The 23,176-nt window shown below is 32.6% G+C and overlaps 1 protein-coding gene across 1 annotated transcript in view; it reads right to left on the bottom strand.

The window, feature by feature from the left end:
- The window catches only part of LOC142318963 (carboxylic ester hydrolase-like), a 40,929-nt gene that overhangs the window by 8,083 nt on the left and 9,670 nt on the right, over nucleotides 1-23,176 (bottom strand). Inside the window, exons 3-6 of the mRNA XM_075355678.1 lie at nucleotides 17,234-17,378; nucleotides 13,161-13,346; nucleotides 10,045-10,241; nucleotides 4,938-5,091 (exon numbers count right to left, since the gene is read on the bottom strand). Of these exons, the coding sequence (XP_075211793.1) occupies nucleotides 4,938-5,091; nucleotides 10,045-10,241; nucleotides 13,161-13,346; nucleotides 17,234-17,378 (682 nt within the window). The remainder of the gene's footprint in view (nucleotides 1-4,937; nucleotides 5,092-10,044; nucleotides 10,242-13,160; nucleotides 13,347-17,233; nucleotides 17,379-23,176) is intronic.

Genomic DNA, 23,176 nt, shown 5'->3' on the forward strand with positions numbered 1-23,176 from the left:
TAGGATGCCTTGGGCAAGTTCCCCAAGAATCTGAACATACTATACTAAAAGTGGAAGAATAAAAGAGCTGGACTGAAATAAAAGGACTAATAACTGGAGAAGTTCAGAAACTAAACTTAGATTTATGGAACATAGAATGTCAGGGGTTTGGGTGGGGAAAGAGGTTGAATTAATAAGAGGATTAAAGTTGACAAAGAGTAAAGTACCTCACTATAACTGAGACTAAAAAAAAAACAAGACTGCATTGATTTACATGACAATTACCTTTTGATGTTCAGTGGAATGACCACACAAGAGAGAGCTAGGAGTGGAGTGTAGATGGTGGTACATGGGGATGTGAAAGAGTATATAAAGGGTTGAACTTTGTGAATGATAGGATTATGTATGTGAATATAACAGAAGAGGTTAATTTGTTGACTGTTATGATGGGGTATGCACGTTGTGATGATGAATCAGTTCAAGTTAAGGATGAATGTTATGATCAGTTGCAACTTGCTTTTGATGAGGCTGTTGGAGAGGTATTTCTGATAGTCAGTCTTAATGCTAGGATGAGGAGTAATCCGATTTCAGGAATGCAAGTTTTGGATAAATACAGAGAATAAATTTTAAATAATAGTGAGGAAAGATTGCTAAATCTGTGTTTGAGCAACAGCTTTGCAATTACAAATACCAAATTCCCCAATAAAGATATACATTGTTACACAAGAGTGATGCCTTCTTGTGGGGAAAGATCGATTGTTGACTACATTATCATTCCCAGAAATGTTTAACAGACTCAGGGATGATAGGATAATGAGAGACCCTGAAATAGATAATGACCTTCATCTGTTGGCTGTTGTAATGACTGTTATAGTTGCAGGGAGCGGAGCTGGTAGGATGGGAGGTAGGAAAAACAAAAGGAAGGGAACCAAGGAGATATTAGATACAAAATAAAGGCTTATAAATTGAAACTAGAGAATGTTCGAATGTGAAGCAGTAGTTACCAATAAGGTAATGGAGAACCCACAGTTGATGAGAACTGAGCATTTGGAAGAGTGCTGGAGAGGATTTAAGAACACACTTATTGCTTTTGCTGAAAAAACTTGTGAAAGATTGCAAGTTGGGTGCTTTCAAAAAAGAACTGCCTGGTGGACAGTTGAGGTGAAGAGAAGTCAAAAAGAAGAAGCAGCTGGGGTGGAGATATTTGGTTGCCAAACGTCAGGAAGACTGGGAAGGTTATAAACGACAGAGCTACAGCAAGAGGAGCAGCAAAGATTGTGAAGCATGAGCAAGTGGCCTGGGACAATTTTGGAAGGTGCATGGAGGAAAACTATGAAGAAAATTAGAAATTATTTTATAAAATCTTGAACAATATTAGAAAGCCCAAACAGTGTCTCTTAAAGTTTGTCAAAGATAAGAAATGTTGATTGCTGACCCTTGAGAGGAAGATCATGGGTAGATGGAGTAAGTATTTTGGGGAGCTGCTGGGAAATGGAGAAGTGGTTGGTGAGGAGATGCAGGGGAGATCAGAGAGAAAGGTTTTACAGATTTTGTTTTTACAGAGGTTGATATTTATTAGGGAGGAGGAGCTTAGGGTAGCGCTAAGAAAGCTCAGAGCTGGAAAGTTGTCAGGACTTGAAAAACTATTCCCAAAATGATCAAATATATGGGTTCTCAGGAAGAAAGGTTGTTGATAAAAGTTTTGAAGTTAGCATAAAGACTCACAAAAGACTTTCTGAAGGCTGAGAAACCTCCATAATAATACCTATTTTTAAGAAGGGAGACAATAGGGATTGCAAGAACCTTAGGGGTATATCTTTGTTAAGCATAACAGGAAAATTTTATTCAAGAATACTTCATGCAAAATTTCAGATGTAAATTGAAAATCAATTTGAAGAACCATACTGTGGCTTCAGAACTGGAAGAAATTTTCAGGATGTGATTTTTTGTGCTCAGACAAATAATAGAAAAACACTTGGAATTTAATAAGGAAGTTGTTTTGTGTTTTATAGATTTGGTAAAGATGTTTGAGCGAGTCCCATGGAAGGTGTTGTGGTTTGAACTGGAGAACAGAAGGTTCCCAAACATCTGATTGATGCAATAAAAAATTTTTATTACAAGGGTTGTAATTAAGTTAGGGTGGGAAATGCAGAATCACCATGTTTTTTTAACATACCTTGATGTCAGACAAGGTGAAATATTGTCACCTTACCTACTTAATATTATATTAAATAGCATCCTAAAGGATTGCATGCACAGAGAAAGGAAATTCTGTATGGGACATTGGAGAATTTAATCAGTGTACAGAGTTAGCTTACGCAGACAATCTTGTGTTGACTGTAAAGTTTGTGGAATTGGAAAAAATAAACATGAAAATAAATATTGGAAAAAACCAAAGTCTTGTTGATCTCTAAAAATAAAGAAACACAAATATTGACCTAAATGGATGTCAGTTGGAGCAGATTAAGTCCCCTTCAGAATCTGGGTTCTGCTATTAGTAGTAATGGTAAAATGGATGGGAAAATGCATTCTAGAATGTTGGCGCAAGGGAGGGTTATGTTGCATTTTGCACTATCCAGAGGATTAATCAACATGAAAGAAATCAGTTTAAACACTAAAAAAGCCATATTTAAGTCAACATATATTCCTACACTTATGTGTGCTGGCGAAACAAGGATGCTGAATCAGAGTAGAAGAAGTAGGTGCAGAAATGAGGTTTCTGAGAAGAATGTTAGGAAAGACTAGATAGGATTATATATGGAACCAAAATATATGAGCAGCTTTTGATAGCAAACCCCTTAAATGAATAGTGGGAAAGGCTCAAATGAGATCGTTTGAACATGTGATGTGCACATCACAGAGATGGTTGCTGAAGAATGCTTGGGAATGCAAAGTCAAGAGGAAGGAAATTGATTTTCATGCATTTCTCCCACCACCACCCCATTCAGTCGCCCTAGAACATAAGACCGAATTTCTGTGCCACAAACGGCTACTGAGCCTCGAATCAGTTTAGCGACCAGTGTCCTAACTTACTCCTGGAGCTAACCTAATTGTATGACGAACTAAGCATGATGCCACACACCACTTGTTTCATCTCCTACTGCTCACTTGTCACATATTAAAAATTGGGTAGACACACCCTTGTCAACTACTAAAATATATATGACAATCAATAAATTAAATTTATTTCATCAAGAGAGCAATTTGTTGCCATGCCTAGGTCGCTGAATACCAGCAAGTACCTTGCCATCAATATTAAAGCGCTTGGAGCGTTAATTGGCTGATGGCCATAACTCTCAGGTAGCTTTCCACAGCAGCGAGGTAGGAGTCTTTCCTTTAAATAAACTACTGATGCTATTTGAACAAAGTAACGACATCAAGGAATACCACACGGTCCGACAATGTGGCTCACGCCACATTGACTCGCCACTTATGAGTGGCCAATTTTTCCCTTGATCTCTTAAGTTCCAGGGTGGCCCGAGTTCAACCCCCCCCCCCCCCCCCCCACCAAGAGCTGAGCAGTCGAACATCATATGTTCGTTCGACTGGGCCTGCCCGCAGACGCACAGCTCATCAGCGGCCATGCGGAACCGAAACAAATATTGTTCAACTTTGCGTGGTTGGAGAGCACATGGCATCCGTTGCCCTTAAAAACGAAGGAGAGGCATACCATCCCCTCAAGTCCTGTATAAATCTATACAAGGATCTTCCCTTAGTCGTGTGTGCCATTCTTGCTGCCATGCATCCATCGCAAGGCTGTAAAGCCTCCTTCGCAGGCGGGAGATAGACAACTGAATGAAATTTAGAACCGGAGCATTGTGATCACCGTTCCACCCCGACACAGGTCCGGCTCGAAAACGCATCCCAAATACCTCGGCCTCCCTGCCTCTTCGCAACTTCCACATGGCCGCCTAAACTTTCAACACTAAATCGATTGGGAGAGCCTTTCCCAATACAATAGTACCCTTGTAGGAGGTTGTTTTAAAAACACCAGTACATACTATTAAGGATCTGGGCTGGGCACTTCTTAAATTCTGAATAAGTGCTCTATTTCTGTCCAACCTATGCGCTCAAACGGACGCAGCATAAGAGGCCATACTTTCGAAGACACCTCGGTACACCACGTACAAATGACGGCCCGACAGCCCGAATTCCTTCCGAACAATCCTCCTAAGCTTGTGCATCACAGCGACGGCTTCCGCCGCTACTTGCCTAATCTGATTGCTAAACAGCAACTTCTCATCAAACAAAACACCTAAGTACATATGAACTTTAGCTCGGCTGATCACACTGCTTTTATACTTAACGTGGGGGTTGCGACTGTATAACAATTTGTCTGCACCCTTGAGAAGCATTATACTTCGTCTTGGGCACAGAAATCTTTAAATTTTCATGTCCATCCAGCCCTCCGCGGTCTACAAAGCCGCCTGCGCCCGGTCTTCTAGCTGCGGTCGTAAATTACCACGAACTAACAGGAAACAGTCATCAGCGAAAGACTGGGCCGTGACCTCTTCTGGGAATGTCAGTCCCACAAATTCATCACTTACCAGGTTCCACAGCAGGGGACCGAGAACGGAACCCTGCGGGTTTCCTCTGGTGACGGACTTTTCCACAGCCAGGTGCTCATCTCTAAACAGAGCCGTACGATTAGATAAATAGTCACGCACTACGGTCTGCAGAACCACGGGAACATTGAGAGGAAGGGAAGGCCAACATGAGGAGGTGGAAATAGCAGGTTGGTGAACGAGAGAGGAATTGACTGGCGTGTATTTGGAAGGAAAGTTCAAGATAGCAGAACATGGGTGAATGTTGTAACCTCGACTCCGTAACGGGTACAAAGAGGGACGACTAAGTAAGTACTAGTAAGAGAGATTATAAATATTAGCAGTCGCACTCTATGAAATAATTATATATGCAAAAGACTCATTTATGAAATAATAAATCCATGTCTTACTTACACGATACTCTAAAGGCTCCATCTTCTGAAGTGAATCCAGTCATCACTGGTATAGTTGTTTTTTCATTATGAGGCTCACTAGTTAAGAAAGCATTTTTAACTCCAACCGGTTCAATAACTGGAGCAAAAGGAATTGGCGGATCAATACCCCAACGCTATATAATAAAAGAAAACCTTATTTTAATAAATACACAAAACAATACACTCATATGTCAAATAGTATGTACATTATGTTTATATTTTTACTTCCTTGGCATTACTGCTCTAGAACAGTGTTTCTGAACCTGGGGATCGCGAAATTAACCTCCAACTTTACACGTAAACAATAATGAAATCATTTTATGAGAAAAAATGTCATATTATCACAATTTTTCTGGCATTTATAAGTAAACATGTAAAATAAAAATTAATTAAGGAGATAGTTGCGTTTGTTTTGTTGTTTTTTTTTAATTTAAACGTTTCGTTATGTTAGAAATACAAAAACAAATTGTTTTCCTGAAAAAAGACGATTCCTATATTTAGTTTTTAGTGCAATCATAGACAAAAAACCCTTTTCACAGAGGTAAGCAGTGGCGATAGGGATTAATATTTTCAATGTTTGTGTAAATTTCGATATTCAGTTCGACAAGCAAGTCAAACCCTACTTAAATCTTAAGATGTGAATTGTAGTTGTAACGTTTTATCGGCAGATATTTCGATGAACTTGTCCTAAATTTCAACTGGTAACTTAGCAACTGCAACAACGTTTTCATAAAATAAATTGAGTACCCATCTCTTCGAGAAATCATGTTAATCTTGCGGGAACTATTCAGCCCACTGAATTTTTAGCTCACACAAATGCATATTCATGTTATCCAAACTGGGGTGAATGATAGTGTCTTCTTCACTCAAATTTTTCTCAATGTAATCGGAAGTGGAAACATCAAAATTTTTGTTTAGAAGGCGAATAATCTAGACGACAAGCAAGCTTCTTAATGAAAAAGCATGAACTTTGTTAATCATTAATAAAATGTTTTTATCATGTCCTTGTAAATTCACATTGAAGATATTTAAATGCTAAAATAATCAGCTAAGTAAGCCAACAGTAACAAATACTCATTATTATATTGAGAATAGCGTTTGTTTATCCTGGAAAAATATTATTAATTCATCTTGCAATTCCAATAATCGAGTTAACACTTCCCCCGAGATAACCATCTGACTTCTGAATGGAAAAGATGGATTTTTTCTTTTCGCCCATTTAATCGCATAGTTTAGTAAACAGCCTATTCTATAATGGTTGACTTTTAAAAAGATTAGCTATTTTTACGACTTTACAAAGAATTTGTTTTAGATTTTCCGACATATTTTTTGTGGCACAAGCACGTCTGTGAAGGAAATAGTGCGTCCATTCCACTCTTGGTATAAGACGATCTTTTAATTTTTTTCAGAAATCCACAGTTTTTCCTGTTATCGCCTTTGCATCACCACTACATACTGCAATACATTTGTCCAATCTATGAAATAATTATTAGTAGTTACATAAAAATATAAAAAATACATTGTCCTGCTGCATGACAAGGTATTACTGATTTGTAAAACAACATACTTTCTTTTATTGATCTGTCTCTATCGCATTTACATCTCACAAAACATAAAGACTGAGAAATGTTTTTCATATCTGTTGATTTATCAAATTGAATACTAAAAAATCCATTTGAACTCACTAGCTGAATTATCTGATCGCGAACATCGGCAGCCACGTCATCGATTCGCCGTGATATTGTGTCGTTAGAAATTGTAATTTTTGTGCTTCTTCCACGCCTATTTAAACGCCTATAAATTGTAGCAGGCAATACTGTATGAGGTTTACTGCTATTGTATGGGATTTGAATATCTTAACTACTATTATTGCTACGAGATAAGATTTTCAAGTGTACTTTTAACACGTATGGGTTGACAACAAATAGAAGCTTGTTGATTTCTCAAAGTAGATAATTTTCTTTTTAAAAATTCCAAGGGTTTGCTTTTATGATCCGGTTGTTTAATTTCCAAGTGTCGAATTAATTTTGATGGCTTCATGCTTTCATCGGACAGGACTTGAAAGCAAACAACGCACTGTGGCTTTCCATCCAATTAAGTAAAACCATAATTTAAATAACTGTTATTGTATAATCTTTTTACCAGTCATTTCATTGGATGTAGATGGCTCACTCGTTTTTTTCACAAATTATCCATTTTGCATAAGAATCTAATTAGGAACAAAAGATCAATTACAACGTTTGTCGGGCACACTAAAAAACCAAAACCTCAATTATGATTATTTTCAATGAAAATACGCTTTTATTAAAAACTTATATAAAAGCACCTGACGCACGCTTTGCATTCAAAATTACACTGATATGCTACAATCTGTTACTCCAATTTTATACTGCTGAGAGCACGACGTGTTCAAACGTAGCGAATCGTATGTATATTCGAACATGACCCTCTCACAGCAAATATTATGCAAGCAGACCAAATTTACAAGGAACATGTACACATCTTGTTGCAACCTGTAAAATGCTCATGTTTGTACCTTTATATATGCAACTTATAGATGTCGCTATCAACGCAGTAAATAGTTTTAACTAGGTTTCATTGGGTTGGGGGTATTTTATATTTTTTATAAAATATTTATTTTATATATATTTTTTTACTTTTGAGAGTCAAGGAGCTAAAACGGTCGATAATCAATGACCTAGAGCTATGCTGCTAGAAGGAAATTATGGAAATCAGTCAAAAATTGGGTTATGGATTTTTTTACATTTCTCGATGTTTTGTGACCCAGAAACTCCAAAAAAATTCAAAAATTTATCTTTTATTTATTGCATATTTTTTAACCAAACTTTTTTTACGTCTTCCTAATCATAGTAATAGCGCAAGTGGCCCAAAATACTTTAGGAGCAATATTGGGGATGGAGAGCCTCTGATCAAATTAAAAAATTATATTTTTTTTTTAATTATTAAATTTTTTTATCTATTATATCTTTCCACTATATACGAATAAATAACCAATGCCAAGAACGTGTAACTCTTTGTTGCCTGCTTTTTTATGATTAAATTTACCTCATAAGCTTGATAATAGTTGGAAAAATATTTTGGAATTCTTGTAGCAAAAAAATCCCAAACTACATTAGAATTTAAAACAAAAATCCTTCAGATAAAAGGGAAAGACACAGACAATTCCTCAGAGGATGACAAAATATAGTAAGCAAATTGTTTTATTTATCCGTGTTTTAATAAAATGTAAGACCTAATATACTCATATATGAACTCAATACATAAAATTTATAAAAACAAACAAAACATGATATGTTTCAGTCCCCCTGAACTTATAAAAACTAGAATAAACCAAACAAAAAAAAAAGATGTAAAACTATTTTTAATTCAACTAAAGCAATTAGTAGATCCTTTAACAAAAATCAAATGTTTTATTAATGATATCATTAAATACTTGAATGCCACAGCAATGTCATCTAAAATAATCTTCCAGAAAACAATATAACATGCTTACATTACACCCTTTCATTTTTTTTAAATTACTCTAATGTTATTAAGAATATCTGTATCAGGTTCAGAAAACAAACTCAGGTGTGTATGCGCAAAACTCAAGAAATAAAAATAGTTTATATTTGAACAACCTAAAACTGATTCTAACATCTTTATAAGAGGGTGTATTGATTTCAATAAGCTTCTCCTTTTCATTAAACAATGCAGTAAAAAATATTTAAGATTAAATTAAGAGATTATTTAATAGATAAAAATTTACAATGCTTGAAAGACTTAATTAACTTTAAATTATATGGTTTTGTGACACAATCATATAAAAACATCAACGTAGAATTCAGTAAAAGATTTTTTAATGTTTTCTAGTAATATGTAAACTAAAATATATCTGTAACAAAAGTGTGTTAAAGAGAATAAGTTGCTGTATCGTAGTTTACTGCTAAAAAATGTTTACATTTTCTATTTTGTTTTTCTCACTTCAATTTAATTTCATTACTACCATTTGCAATAATGAAATAGCATAATTACAACTTATTCCTGAAACTTATTCAGGGAACTTGTCCCTGAAATTATAGTTAGACATTAAGGAATTAATATCTAAATAATTAATATAATTGTTAGAGATTAGGAAATATATTGATTGAATTCTTTCTTAGTAACTAATGGATTTAAATCAATGTACTAATAATAATGTTTTTAATCTATATAAGAAACTTAGAAATCATTACAAATTAATCATAAATAAAGCTGCTGCAATCTACCACTGCCTGTCTTTCTGATACTTTTTATTGATGAAGGTTCTTCCAATTCTTCTTTCGATTTTCTTGCGTCTGCCTGTCTTTGATTTTTCGTTCAGGTAGAAGAGTGTTTCTGCAGCATAAGTGGCTTCTGGTTATAAAACTGTGTTGTAGTGTCTTATTTCTGTGCTTATTGATAGGCATTTTTTATTGTAAGTGTACAAGGTTAATTTTTGAAATTTAGCTAGTTTGTTTCTTCTTATTTGGATGGAGGTTTTTTGTTTAGGTTGTTTGTTATTATTTCTCCAAGGTTTTTAAATTGGGTTACTATTTTGATTTTATTACCGTTTATTATCAGTAAACAATAAATAAAAAAGTATTTTAAAACATATACAGAAAATAAATATTATTAAAAACAGAACACTTAAACTCAACTCAGCTTATAATGCTTATAACTTTTATGCTGTTAACATGAACTTTTATACATTATCACAACGGTACAGCATGAGGTATTACTCATTACTACAGAGCAATCACATTAGATAGTTCTTACACCAAATGTAGTGTATTAATTTCTAAATGATAAACTTCTGTGGGATTGTCTTATCTACTATGTTAGAATAAAATATACAAGATAATTTTATTCAAAAATATAAGGCTATTTCAATCATTTTAGACTAGTATGAGATTTTCTCAAGTACAAAAAATATGAAATGTAATTTTACTAGATGCTTATAATAATTCTCCTGGTATAATAAGTCACAATGTAAGAAAAGTTTTATAGGGTTTTAAATTTTTTAGAAGCTACAAAAATAAATAGTTGAATTAAATTTAATGAATTACTCTGTATTCAGTCAGCAAATCTGCCATCAAGTAAGCTGAAGCTGTACGCAGACAATCAACTAAGAGGTTAGATTGCTCAGTTGGACATCCAAGAAATGCAGCTAGCTCCTGTGTTCTTTTTTTATTAGTTCCAGGTGGTGCCAAAGCCCACGGGCAGTGTGATGACCCACTCATTAATATTCCACGGTGGAAAAGACCTATAAAATTAAAAATAACCATTTTTTTGCTATAATAACATACATATTCATAAATAGAACTTGCTTGACATCAAATTTGTGAATATTTCAGATGTAGCTATCGATCCTGAGATAATTTTTATCGTAACTTACAAAGTTTTGTATACCAGTTTTAGGGTGAGACCCAAGTGAGCCAAGATTTCTTTCTAATCCAGTCTTGAATTTTATGGATAGGACGGTTTAAAAAATGGCAGGCATGTATGAAAAACATATGGAAGAGCCAGTTTCAAGTGGATTGGAATGTCATTAGAGGCAACTCCCTTTATTTTCTAGATTAATTATGTGACAGGCTTATACATCATAAATTGAAAAAAAGTTGATAACAGTTTTTCACATGTTAAGACTGTTAACAAGATGTAAAAGTTGATACCATTTCAAAGAAACACAAGCAAAGAGTCTAACATAAGGTGATAAATAGAAAAGAGTAAAAGACATTTCACTAAAATTTATCCTTTTTTCCTTAATCTTTTCTCAATTGAATGGTTAGATGATATTCTTCTTTTCCTTTTGGTTCTGTGGTAATTCCACCATTCAACTTTTCATTTTGAATTTTACCAACAAATAAAATGTTCAGCAACCTCCTGTAACAGCACATTTCAAAGGTCTCTCTTTTTTCTCCCTGTTTTTCATTCTTTTCTACATGTTTCACTAGAATAAAGCAGGACCTCCACATAAATGTTTTCAAGAGATTATTTCTAATCCTTAAATTTTTATTTGATATCAGCATGATTATTTAACTTTTTTTTATTATTTACTTTTCCATGAAAACTCTCCTTGCTTAGACCAGTCTACTTTTGATATCTGCCTCACTTAATCTATCTTTTTTTTAACTTTACTACATAATTAAGAAAATTTGCTAATTCCGGTATATTGTCTTCCCCTACTTTAATATTTAATTTCACATTTTCCTCCTTTCAGTCATTTTTTTGTGTTTGTCTTATTCACTTTTAAACTGAACTTCTTTCCTGGGAATAAATCCAAGCCGTTTAATATTTCTTTAATTCATTTTTGGTTTTTGCCAAAAGAGCAATGTCATAAGAGAATCTTTACAACTTTATTTTCTCTTCTCAGATAGTAGTAATTTTTCTGTACTGCTTACTCTATGTACTATTAAACAGAAATGGGGACAGACTAACCCTTTATCATTTCTTTCTAAATTCGAGCTTGTCTTCCTGATCCTGTACAAATTGTAAATAACTCTTCTTTCTCTATATTAAAAATCATTTTTTTTTTAAGGTTTTTTTCACTTCATTCTTTATATTTAAAAGCCTTTTCCAGAGCTTCAGATTTCAATAAAGTGGCTTTACTTTCTTTAAGTCTACATTCTAAAATAAGTTCATGGTCAAGAATGACATTTCTTATATCAATTCTGTTTCTGCTGTCAGAATTGTTTTCATTTGATTCATCTTTTGCCGTATGTTCTATTTGCATGTAAAACTTCAGGACAATATCAACAAATTTTTATTATTAATAGATATAACACATTTATGAGACTATGCTTAGACAAGCATAAATGTTTCAACACGCCGAAAAGTTTAGTAAAGATGAAATGTGTTAACTGCTTCTAAACAGGGATATACAATTTTTATAATTCTCAATTCTATAATATTAACTAATCTCTTTAATTTGTTTAAAAATGAGATATGTGCATGTTTCATTCTATCATTCAAACAAACCTGATTAGACTATTCAAATCACAATTGGGGAATGAGTCAGGTAAACACTGACCTACGAGAATGTCATTGTTTTAAGCTGTATATTTGATTTTGTATAATTATTATATAATTTTATATATTATTATTATTTTGTAAATTAATACTTTCCATTGTAATTTTGTAAATTATTAGCACTTTAAATGTATTTGAATCTTAGTCCTCCAATCCTGCTCATGAAACAGAAGTCATAAAATGTTATCAGCAAATGATAATATTTTGTTATATAATATAACAAGTTACATATAAGAATTATTATCCAACCAAGTGTAACACTGCAGAATTTTTTAATTTTATGATAAATTATGGCATTGATTATAAAGATTAACAATCAACACATAACAAATAAACCGTTAAAAATCCCTTTAACATTTACAGATTATAAAGTGATTTATAAAAATTAAATAAGTGGTTAGATTACTGAGAATATAGCATATAATGATGTATTTGGCTGAACCAGTTTTAATGCTAAGATATGATTACCCAAAGAAAATGGATTATTTTTTTAAATCTTGTTTTAAAAACTTTTTTTTATAGTATGGCCTTTAGAGTATAAAAAAAAACAAAACTTATTTGTTACACACAGAACACAACAATTAAACAAACATAATGCTTCTGTAATATACAAAATGAATTTATGTATCGTTACACAATGTTCTGCATAGTAAAATGGGAAGCAGCTTTAACAAGATACAATGAATAGTTGAAAGCCTCCATAACAACAAAGTGCAACATTTGCCAACCATCTCATGGATACAAATAAAAATCCACCAAAAATTGAACTACACATGTAATAAAAAGAACCACTCTTAATAAACACAAACATTGTGAAATATATAAAAACAATAGCAATGCACTAAATGAACAAATTCAACTCATTTTTTGACTATATTCTAAATACATGTCTGCCAAAAAAAAAAATAAGCATTGCCAGCCAAAACATCAGTTAATGCCAAAGTAAGAACAGCAGCGGTGCACTAAAGATGGTCAAAGAGTAATTGAAACTACTGTGACAAAGTTTTGAATAAATTACATTTATTAAATGTGCTACAATTTTTCATTTAAGATGTTTGTAGTTTTAAATAATCTCATCACTACTCTTATGGACAAAAACAAAAAAGTGAATAAATAAACTCTCTTGTGAATGATAAATTAAGCTGAATTTTACCTTTACTAAGAGGTGATATCATATGGTAATGTACACTAGCTCCTCCTGCACTCTGTCCGAATATTGTTACACTGTCAGGATTACCACCATATGATGCTATGTTTTCTTGAACCCATTTTAATGCTAAGACTTGATCTTTCAGTCCATAATTCCCTGGTAAATTAATATCTTCAGTGCTGGCAAATCCTGTAATTTTTAAGGAATTTGTTTTGGAATGTGAGATACAAAATACATACCTACAAAAATCCTGGTTATGACTGGGAAATGGATGTCCCATTAGATTATTAGCACTTAAAGTATTGATTTCTCTTTTTAAAAGTGTAGATTAATAATTTATTTTTTTATTAATTACATTTTAGAAAAAAAAAATTAGATTAGACTTACTGACAGTACAGAATTTTTATTATGTTTCAGGTTACTTTATACAGAGATGTGAGCATAAAAGATAGTACACAATTTATCAGAAAATTTCTTTTCAATGAATTTATTAAATTAAAAATAAACTTTGTATAAATATGATTTATTTTTTTGTCTTATTTTCTTTAAGTTGCAATAAAATCTAATAATGATCCTTGTTTGTTCAAAAATTGTTTTAAGTTATTTGTGTGATCCTTATTTTTGAGTATTTGTGCATTCCTTACTTTTGTTTAAGTGAATTCATGGTTTTTATTGAACTAAATTGAGTCAATTTCTTTGTATTCATTTAAATAAATTTAGGTATCTTTATTATTTGATATTTGCTGAGATATATAAAAAACTGCCACTTTATTGCACACAAAAAAAAAACAGACCAGTATGAAATAATGAGATGGTTATGTTACACTTAAATTAAATACTAAGTACTCATGTGACACTAGTTAATACTAATGTTATTAACTTAAAAACATTTTTCTTAATAATGTATGGTATGTGTTAAGAAAAATGTTTTTATTTTTCATTTATCCTGTTGGACATTAATGTAAAACACAATATTACCTAATAGCTGATTTTAAACAATTTTTTAATATTTACATTTTATTGGTTTTTAACTTTACAAATCAATTTATGTATTAATATTATTACCACCATAATCAATTTTCTACTGATTGTCGTTTTCATTGTTTCCTTCTAGGCTAAGGAAATTTTTTTAAATATTATTTTTAAAAAAATGATCATCATTATAAAATATGAATACAGAATTAAACAAATAGCATAATGGCTTTATAAAATTATGCTTTGATAGAGGGATTTTAACATATGGAAATGTAACACAAAATTTATCAATTCTTAAAATTATGTTCCATAAAATCAACCATATCTCAGAACCCACAAAGTTTCTTCTTCAAAACAACTTTCCATCTAAAAAACATGCGCTGAAAGTCTGAAAAAATACATTGTGAGAACAAAGGACCTCAAGAACAGAATGAGTCACAGGAATTAGACAATTTTTAAAGCAAAATAAGTTGGTGACCCTGGCATGTAAGCGGGATTTGAAATGAATGAGACCTTGGCTACCAGATGCTAGTTCAGTGACAATGGAGCGGTGGACTACTGTACAACATGCATTCATAGTGGGAACGGATTTTAGATGTAGTGATTCAATTATGATACATAGCAATTAATCTGTAGAAATTTCAATACTCCATGTCGTGGTACCATTTGTAGCCACAGTACAATAAAGTTGTGGATAACAAATTTATCAATTATTGCTTCTGTAATGAAAGACAAGTCATCACCTGGTTCTATGCACTCCATGAAAACTTTCCTCCAAGCATTGACAGAGTCAGGCAGGCAGTGATGAGGAGTTCTCAGCAGTCAACTAGAAAGCACGCTGCGCCCTTCATTTAAACCACACCAGTGTCAGAAGAATTCTGCACAAGGGTTTGAACTTTCATATGTATAAATTTTGTGCAAATTTTATTAACTTGTTTAACAATGAAATGGCCCTTCTAATGAGTGATGAAGTATATTTTCACTTATCGGGCACATTGAACAAACAAAATTTTCGTTACTGGTCTGATAAGAATCCTAAGCAGCTTCACATGCATCCTCTTCACAGTTGTCATGTAACTGTTTGGTGTGCTCTGGTAATTTTTGGAATCATAGACCCTTATTCCTTCAGACAGGAAGGGCAAGAGGTGATAGTCAGTTTTGACCAATTCACAATGATGTTACAAGATTCCCTTGCTGTTGAACTGATTTGTCATGGGATTGACTTAAATATGGTGTAAGTCAAGTAGAATAGATCAACAGCCTTCACTGCCAGAGCATCCATGGTGGTATTTGAAGAGGTGTTTTCAGGCCATGTGATTTCTAAAGGAGAAGATATTGAATGGCAGGTACATTCTTCGATCCTGCAAGTATTTGAATATTTCCTCTGAAGGTTGTTTAGAATCTTCATCAGTAAATCTAATAACTTTAATGAACTCAAAGACTCTGCACAGTAAGAAATCACAACAGTTCCAAAGAATATTGTGCACCAGAGATGCAAACTCTGCAGTATAGATTACAGTGAAAGACGGAGGTCATTAGTTTGATATGTTATTAAAAAAATGAAATTAATTTCAGTAAATGGCATTTATATTTGTTGAAATTATGAGTACATATTAAAACATACTTAGATAAATTAAATTTTTTATTTCATTTTTTAAATCAGGTTCCCATAACTCATTCTGTATTATAACCAAATAGAGTATCCAATTAGAATATTATATTTTGTTTTTAGTATGTAATAATTTAAATAGTTTGAAAAGTTGTATCAAAAGCAAGACAGTTTCTCAGGTTTCAAGATATTTTATTTTTTTATGTAAATTGACAAAACCTATTGTCATTCAACAAGGGATGGTATATTTGAAAATACCAAATGGAAAAGTAGATATTGATAAGATTTCTATTGTGTAAATTTTAAAGTATAATTAAAGTAAATTCATTCCTAATGTTTTCTAAAAAAATAATTACTTTTACTTTCGTCATCCTGTATTGAAAAGTAAAATGACCAAATCAAGATAATGAGCATAAGTTAAAATAAGCAAAACCTATAAACTAAGTAACATATTAAGTAATAAGTTTGTATAAAATCTAAACATAACGTGCAAATTAGACCTATCTTGGCAGTTTATTTTTACAGAATAACATAAATTAATTATTACTAAATAATGAAAATTATATATTTTACTGCTGATTAGCATTAAGTTGTTTCTGTAATTCTTCTTTTTACAAACACTTAACAATTTAATGAGATTCAATTGATATTTATGACCAGTGGCAGCTTGTAGCTAAAATTAGTGGGGGTTCTGCTCCAGAAAATTTTTTCCGGGCCTTTTCAAGGCCATGATTAAAGTTTTCTTTAAAATAAAAGAACCGAAAAAAATGAATCAAAAGAGCTGGAAGCAGGATAATAATTTGAATTTCTATGTGCACAGAAACAGACACATAATTAGTTTGTACCAATTACCTTCTCTTTCGCCCTTCCAGTGTGTTTTGGACAGATTTGGTAATCAAAGAGCACTTGCTTTCCGCTATCTTCTGATGATGGCTACTGAAAAAGCAACTAAACTGCTTTCATATTCCTTCCACTAACTAAACTAGGAAAGGGAACGAACAAGGAATGTTCCATACACACGCAGAGTAAATAAAAAACTACCTTCTACCAGCACGCCAGGGTCAGAACTGTGGGAACGACAGTGCTCTCTCTCTCTCTCCCTCGCAGCCTTGCGTGCATCTTCCTATGTGCGCTTGCGCACAACAGCCAAACACCACACTACTGGAACTGTGAAACGCACAGCTCCATACAAAGATTTTTGTATCTTTTTCATAAACTGGGGGATGGCTACTGACATTAAGCTTAAGAATTATATATCATAGAAGTATAAAAAATAATTAAAGAAAAAAGGTCTTATTATATTAAATGTTATCGATAATATCAAGTGGAAATAGGGAGTGCTGCAGTTCCTCAGTGCCTATTCGCGAGCCGCCACTGTTTACGACTAAATTAAAACTGTGACACTAATCTACTAACCTAAGTTGGAATATTTGTTCTCTTCCTAATTTATGATAGAATGAACAAATTACATGTTTATATAACCATATATTACCAAGAGCTCCAAGTCTGTAATTGATAGTAACAAGAATGACATCCTTATCTAAAATATATTCTGGTCCATATAAGTTACTTGAACCACAAGTAAAACCTCCACCATGAATAAAAACCATTACTGGATAATGTTTAGGTTTTTTTGACTGAAAAATATAAAAATGAATTAATCAGCTAATACTGTTTAAGATTTCTTTTAAGCATTTTAAATCAAATTAACTAAAATTTAAAATTTTCATTTCTCTCAGTTTAAAAAATATATGTATATGAAATAGAAAATCTGGAGTTTCATTTATTACACTTTTCAAAATAAATAATCTTTATTGTAGATAAAATAATAGATTTATCACAACTCCCTTGAAGGCAGCATTGGTAACACCTCTAAATGATATAAGTGTAATACAGTTATGAAAGAAAGCAACTGAAATACATTATGAAAAGATCTCCTTGAAGAAAAATATAGATACTTCCATGTATAGGTGACCCATACATCAACCAGAGTACCCAACATCACAGTTACAATAATGCTATAAACAGAAATATCACACTTCATCAAGTTACAAGTGTCTATGTTTCTTAATTTCAAAGAAATGAAATAAAACAAACACACATTTTTTTTAAATTATACTAAATATTTGAGCAGTGATCGGACATGTACGCATAGGTTGAGAATATCTGAGCAAAAACAAATACGTCCATCAAACATAATTTTCAGGAGACAAGAAAAACTGAATGTCAGTAATCTGTGATAGCATTTACTTATTACATAACAATCCTGGCTTATAAATAAATACATAATAAATCTCATATGCACAGTTTAAATCAAATACATTTTTAAATTAAATATTTTCTTAAATAAAATGGATATGTTTGGATTTGTTTGTGCTGTTATTGAGATTTGTATATTTGTCTTATGAATCAATATTATTATTTACTTTCTTTTATCAATCAACTGCTTAAAAACAAAGTAAATTTATTTTAAATGAAAATTGTACACAGAATAGTATTGATAAAGAGAAAATTAAAAGTTCTGTTCATATTGTGAAAAAAAAATCCCAAAAACTTCAAATAATATAATAATAAAGAACAAGAATAAAAAAGTAAAAATTTGAATTTACTGAAAAGTAAAAATCAAAGTAATACACTTCTTAACCACAGATGATTTTATTTTTTTAAATATTTATTACTATGTCATCCTCCAAACATACAAACTTCACTTCCTGTGTGATACGACGGGTTCTTGAATTGTGGTTCCATCAAGGATTACACCAGTGGTTACCTTCAAAGTATCTGTAGTTTCTCCAGTTTGATCAAAAAGGACATTAAAGAGATCCTCTACATTCAGTTTTCTTTGCTTGTAAAATTCCATCAGCTAATGGAACACCAGGTATAATAAAATCTCAACAGTTTTTATTAGAATATCCTTTTTTTTAGAAGAGTATTATGACTAGAATCATCATCGAATTTGTAATACAAATTTGGAATAATCTTAAAACTCTGTTTTTTTAATTTTTTAAGTGAATTATTTATCACTTTGAATCCCATCAAGGTTTCTGTAAAGGCATGATTTTTTAGTTCTCAATCATTACCCAAAAATTTGACTGTTCCGAAATCTTTATAAATACATGTTAGTTCCGTTCAGTGTAAATGTTAAAAACTTTCTTCACTGTTTTTTCTACTTGACCAAAAATTCTGTCAAGGGGTATAAAGCTGTTTACAAGCACAAGAAAGTGTTTTTTTTAACCTGGGACTACCATTAGGATGAGATGAATGACAATTTTTGTAGCGTGTAAAAATGCCACGCCTAACTGGGATTCAAACCCGGGACCTACGGATGAAAGGCCGAGATGCTACCACTCACGCCACGGAGGCCGGTACAGGAAAGTGTTATATGATTTTAATTACAATCCCATGATGCTTTGATAAAAAAATACATAAGTACAATATTGTTTTTGTTCTGACCTCCACACCCATCACAGAACAAACGTACGGTACTCTTACCTTTTAAATTTAAATTTTGTTAGAAATCAAGAATGGCAGAAAAAACCTCTAATGAACTTCTTCTTGCTTTCTCTTCTGTCCAAGCAGGGGTGCCCACTCGTAGTTCGCGAGCCACGCGCGGCTCGAGGCAACTTTTGATATGGCTCATTTTTCAACTCGGGGATGAAATGTCCAAAAATTATTTTCTTTATAAAATACAGTACCGCGGGTAATAGCCACAGTTGCTCAGACATTTGTTTAATTTTAATGTATAGAAAGAAAAAAGACATTAATTATAGGTATTAATTTGGTCGATTATTTGTAAATTTTTTCGATTTTATTAAATTACTACGCCACTGCCAGGAATATTTTCGTTCGAAAACGGCATCACCCCGCTCTCTTCACCCCATCAACAGCGCTCTTCGGGATGCGCCGATTTATCTCAGTCTATAGTGGCTGTGCGCTGACGGTGGCCAGTAGCTACGGAGAGGGCAGGTAGATAGTGTCGTTATTTTGTAGTACGTGTCTATACAGAACTTTTATTTATCAGAAGTTGTGCATGAAGTAACAAGTGGTTTCATCCATGTATAAAAATATATGTTTTTTTTTTTATCACATTAGTCATTGTTATATATAAGAAATTATTTTGTAGCTACCCTAATCATGTCGGCACAAGAACCAGAGAAAAAGAAAAAACGTGTATACAACTATAACTTTCACGAAGAATGGAAAGAGAAATATTTTTTATTTATTTTAAGAACAAATATATTTGTCTGATTTGTTGTCCCAACAGTTACTGTTGGGAAAAAAATGCAACGTAGAACGAAATGTCACAACAGTTCATAAAAAATATGATACTGAATATCCTTGCAACAGCAATTTAAGAAAATCTAAATTGAAAGAAATGAAAACCGCATTAGTTGCCAAATAATCTTGTTTGCCAGGTTCGTGAATAAAACAAAAGCTGCTACGATTGCATCATTTAATATTGCACATATACTTGCAATTCATAAAAAACCTTTTGAGGGTGGCAACATAAAGGATTAAGGCTTGCTGCATTAGAAATATTATTTCAAGAATTTAAAAATAAGAATGAAATTATGTTAGCTATCTAAGAAGTTCGGTCCATCGTAGAATAGAAACAATTTCTGAGAATATCAGAGCACAATTGAAAGATGATTTACAGAAATGTGTTTTTCTAAGTTTACAGTGAGATGATTCAGCAGATATCTGCAATGAAGCACAAATAAGTATTTTTATAAGGATGGTTTTTAACGATTGCTCAGCGAAGAAGATATATTGTCAGTTTTGCCATGAAATACACGTGGAGAGGACATATACCAAGTTATTAAAAACCATATTACAGAAATTAATCTTCCGCTTCAAAAACTTGTGTCCATAACAACAGACGGCGAACCTGCCATGGTTGGTTCTGCTGTTGGCTTCATCACGTTTCGTAAGAACGATGCTGAGCTTCCAAATTTTTTCACTACCACTGCATCATACATCAACAGTTTATACATACAAAAGTTCTGCATTATGAACACGTCATGAAAGTTGTTCTAGAAATTGTTAATTCTATTCGTGCCAGATCATTTCACAGCAGATTGTTCAAAAAACTGACCGATGAACTCGATACTGTGTATGGAACTTCAATGTTACATTCTGAAATTAGACGGCTTAGTAAGGGAAAAGTCCTGCAACGATTTTTAAAGCTTATTCCAGAGATAAAACAGTTTGTAGAGTCTAGAAACGAAAATTAGGTAGAACTTAGTGATCCCGTTAAAGCCCATCAGGGCTAGGAACGGGAGTCGTGGTGTGGCGACCGGAGGCGTCACAAGGGGGGTGTCTTCCCCTACGGGGTTGGGAGAACTTAGTGATCGTAGCTGGTTAGGTTATCTGACTTACAGACATAACAACTAAAATGGATATACTCCTCAATCTTGAACTTCAGGGAAAAGAAATTACTATTATCGAATTAATAGGAAGTATCAATACATTTAAATCAAAATTAAATTTGTGGATGGTCCAAATAAAGGAATGTATCTTTGATCACTTTACAAATTTGGAGTGAAAATTGAAAAAAAATAAATGTTCTGAATCTCACTGGGCTTAAAAATAATTTCGAAATTAGATTTTCTGATTTTTGTAAAATTTATAATTGCTTCATTCATTTTAAATCCATTTATTGATACTAATATTTCTGAATTATCGCAACAATTGTAAATATGATAAATAAAAATGCTACTAATTTAGAAATGGAAATAATAATTTTTAATCTGACCTACAATTAAAAACAAGAATATCACAAACAGACTTTTGGATACTCGTAGACGAAAAAAAATATCCACTCCTAAAAAATGTTTTTCAAAGGCTACACTACTGCTTTGGATCAAGTTACCTATGCGAAACTGGTTTTTCAATAATCAACTTGCTAAAATCAGAGTTCAGATCCTGGATAACTAAATGAATGACTGCATAAATTTAGTTATAACATCGTATGTATCAGAGTACAAGAAACTGGCAAAAGAAATGCATTGTCAGGTTTCATATTAAAATGTTTTTCATATATTTAATTTGTATTTGAATTCTTAATAAATTACGCATTTTCTTTAACATATTGCGATTTTTTTGTGCATTATATACGTTTTAAAACGAAATATTAGAAGCAAAATATATGTGGCTCGCCAAAAAATTTTATTCTTAATTTGCTCAAGTCCAGTTAAATTTTGGGCATCACTGTCTCCAAGTATAAAAAAAAGATGTTCATGTCTTGATCTGTAATACATAAAATATAGAAATCTGTTTGCCGTGCATAATAGGTCTGTTGAATAGGGGTTTTTGGTAAGGCCTGAACTTTCTGCAAGACAAAGAAATAAGTGATAGATTCACCATCAATTTTTTGTTGAAGCAACTCGTAAAATGCATTTTCCCATTTTTTGTGACTTCATACCGAATTTACTTGAAAATCAAACCCCCACTTTTTAATGTAATTATATCCCAAAATTTTGGGGGGTCTTTTATTCGAAGTGGGTCTTGCAAACGAGTATTTCAGGAAATGAAAATTCCGAACTATGACTTTAGTATTCTTTTTAAACACTAACTATTTTAAGTTATATAGATAAAAAAAGAATTGTTATTTGAGGAATCGTGTTATTTGACATCAGAAGCGTGGCTTTGTTCAGATTCACAAGTATCGGTATGTCTGAAAACAGAAATGAACGACTTACGAATTTATAGTTGGAACCAGTTGCCGTTATTTTAACAATAATGTAAAAAGGGCGGTATTGTGTTTTAATTACCTATATTGTGTTTTACCTGGAACACAGTTGTTTACATGAAGTCACTGCTGTTTTCATCAACATCATCATCCTCGTCTTCACCATCATCGATGTCAGTCTCTCCCTCAGTTGTGTCATCAGAATCCTCGTATATAAAGTGATATTCCACTCCATCCAATGTACAGGAGATGCCAGTCTCCTTGAAACTCTTGATTATCAATTTCAGAGTAATTTCCTCCCAGGATTTGATAATCCACTGGCAAAGAAGCTCTATTGAAGGTTTCTGCATTTGTCCACGCTTTGTGAATGTGTGACCTCCATCTGCCACCCACTTAGTGTAAAACTTCTTAACATGGTCCTTGAATGGCTTATTGATGCTCACATCCAAGGATTGCAGTACAGAAGTGAGGCCTCCCGGAATAATTGCAGCATCTGTGTGCATTTCATTGATTTAATTCATCACATAACCTTCAAGATGGCCACAGAAGCTATCTAAAACAAGAAGTCCTCGTTTCTTTAACATTGCTCCAGGGTAGCAATTCCAAATGATTTCTAGTCATTTGCACATTAGTTTCGCATCCATCCATCTTTATCTTGTACACGAACATGTAAATCTCTTGGTAGATTTCCCTTCAGCAGAGTTTTTCTTTCAAAAATGACATAAGGAGAATTTTTTTCCATCT

The sequence above is a fragment of the Lycorma delicatula genome, chromosome 2 (genome assembly GCF_047948215.1).
Source record: "Lycorma delicatula isolate Av1 chromosome 2, ASM4794821v1, whole genome shotgun sequence".
NCBI classification, from domain to species: Eukaryota; Metazoa; Arthropoda; class Insecta; order Hemiptera; family Fulgoridae; genus Lycorma; species Lycorma delicatula.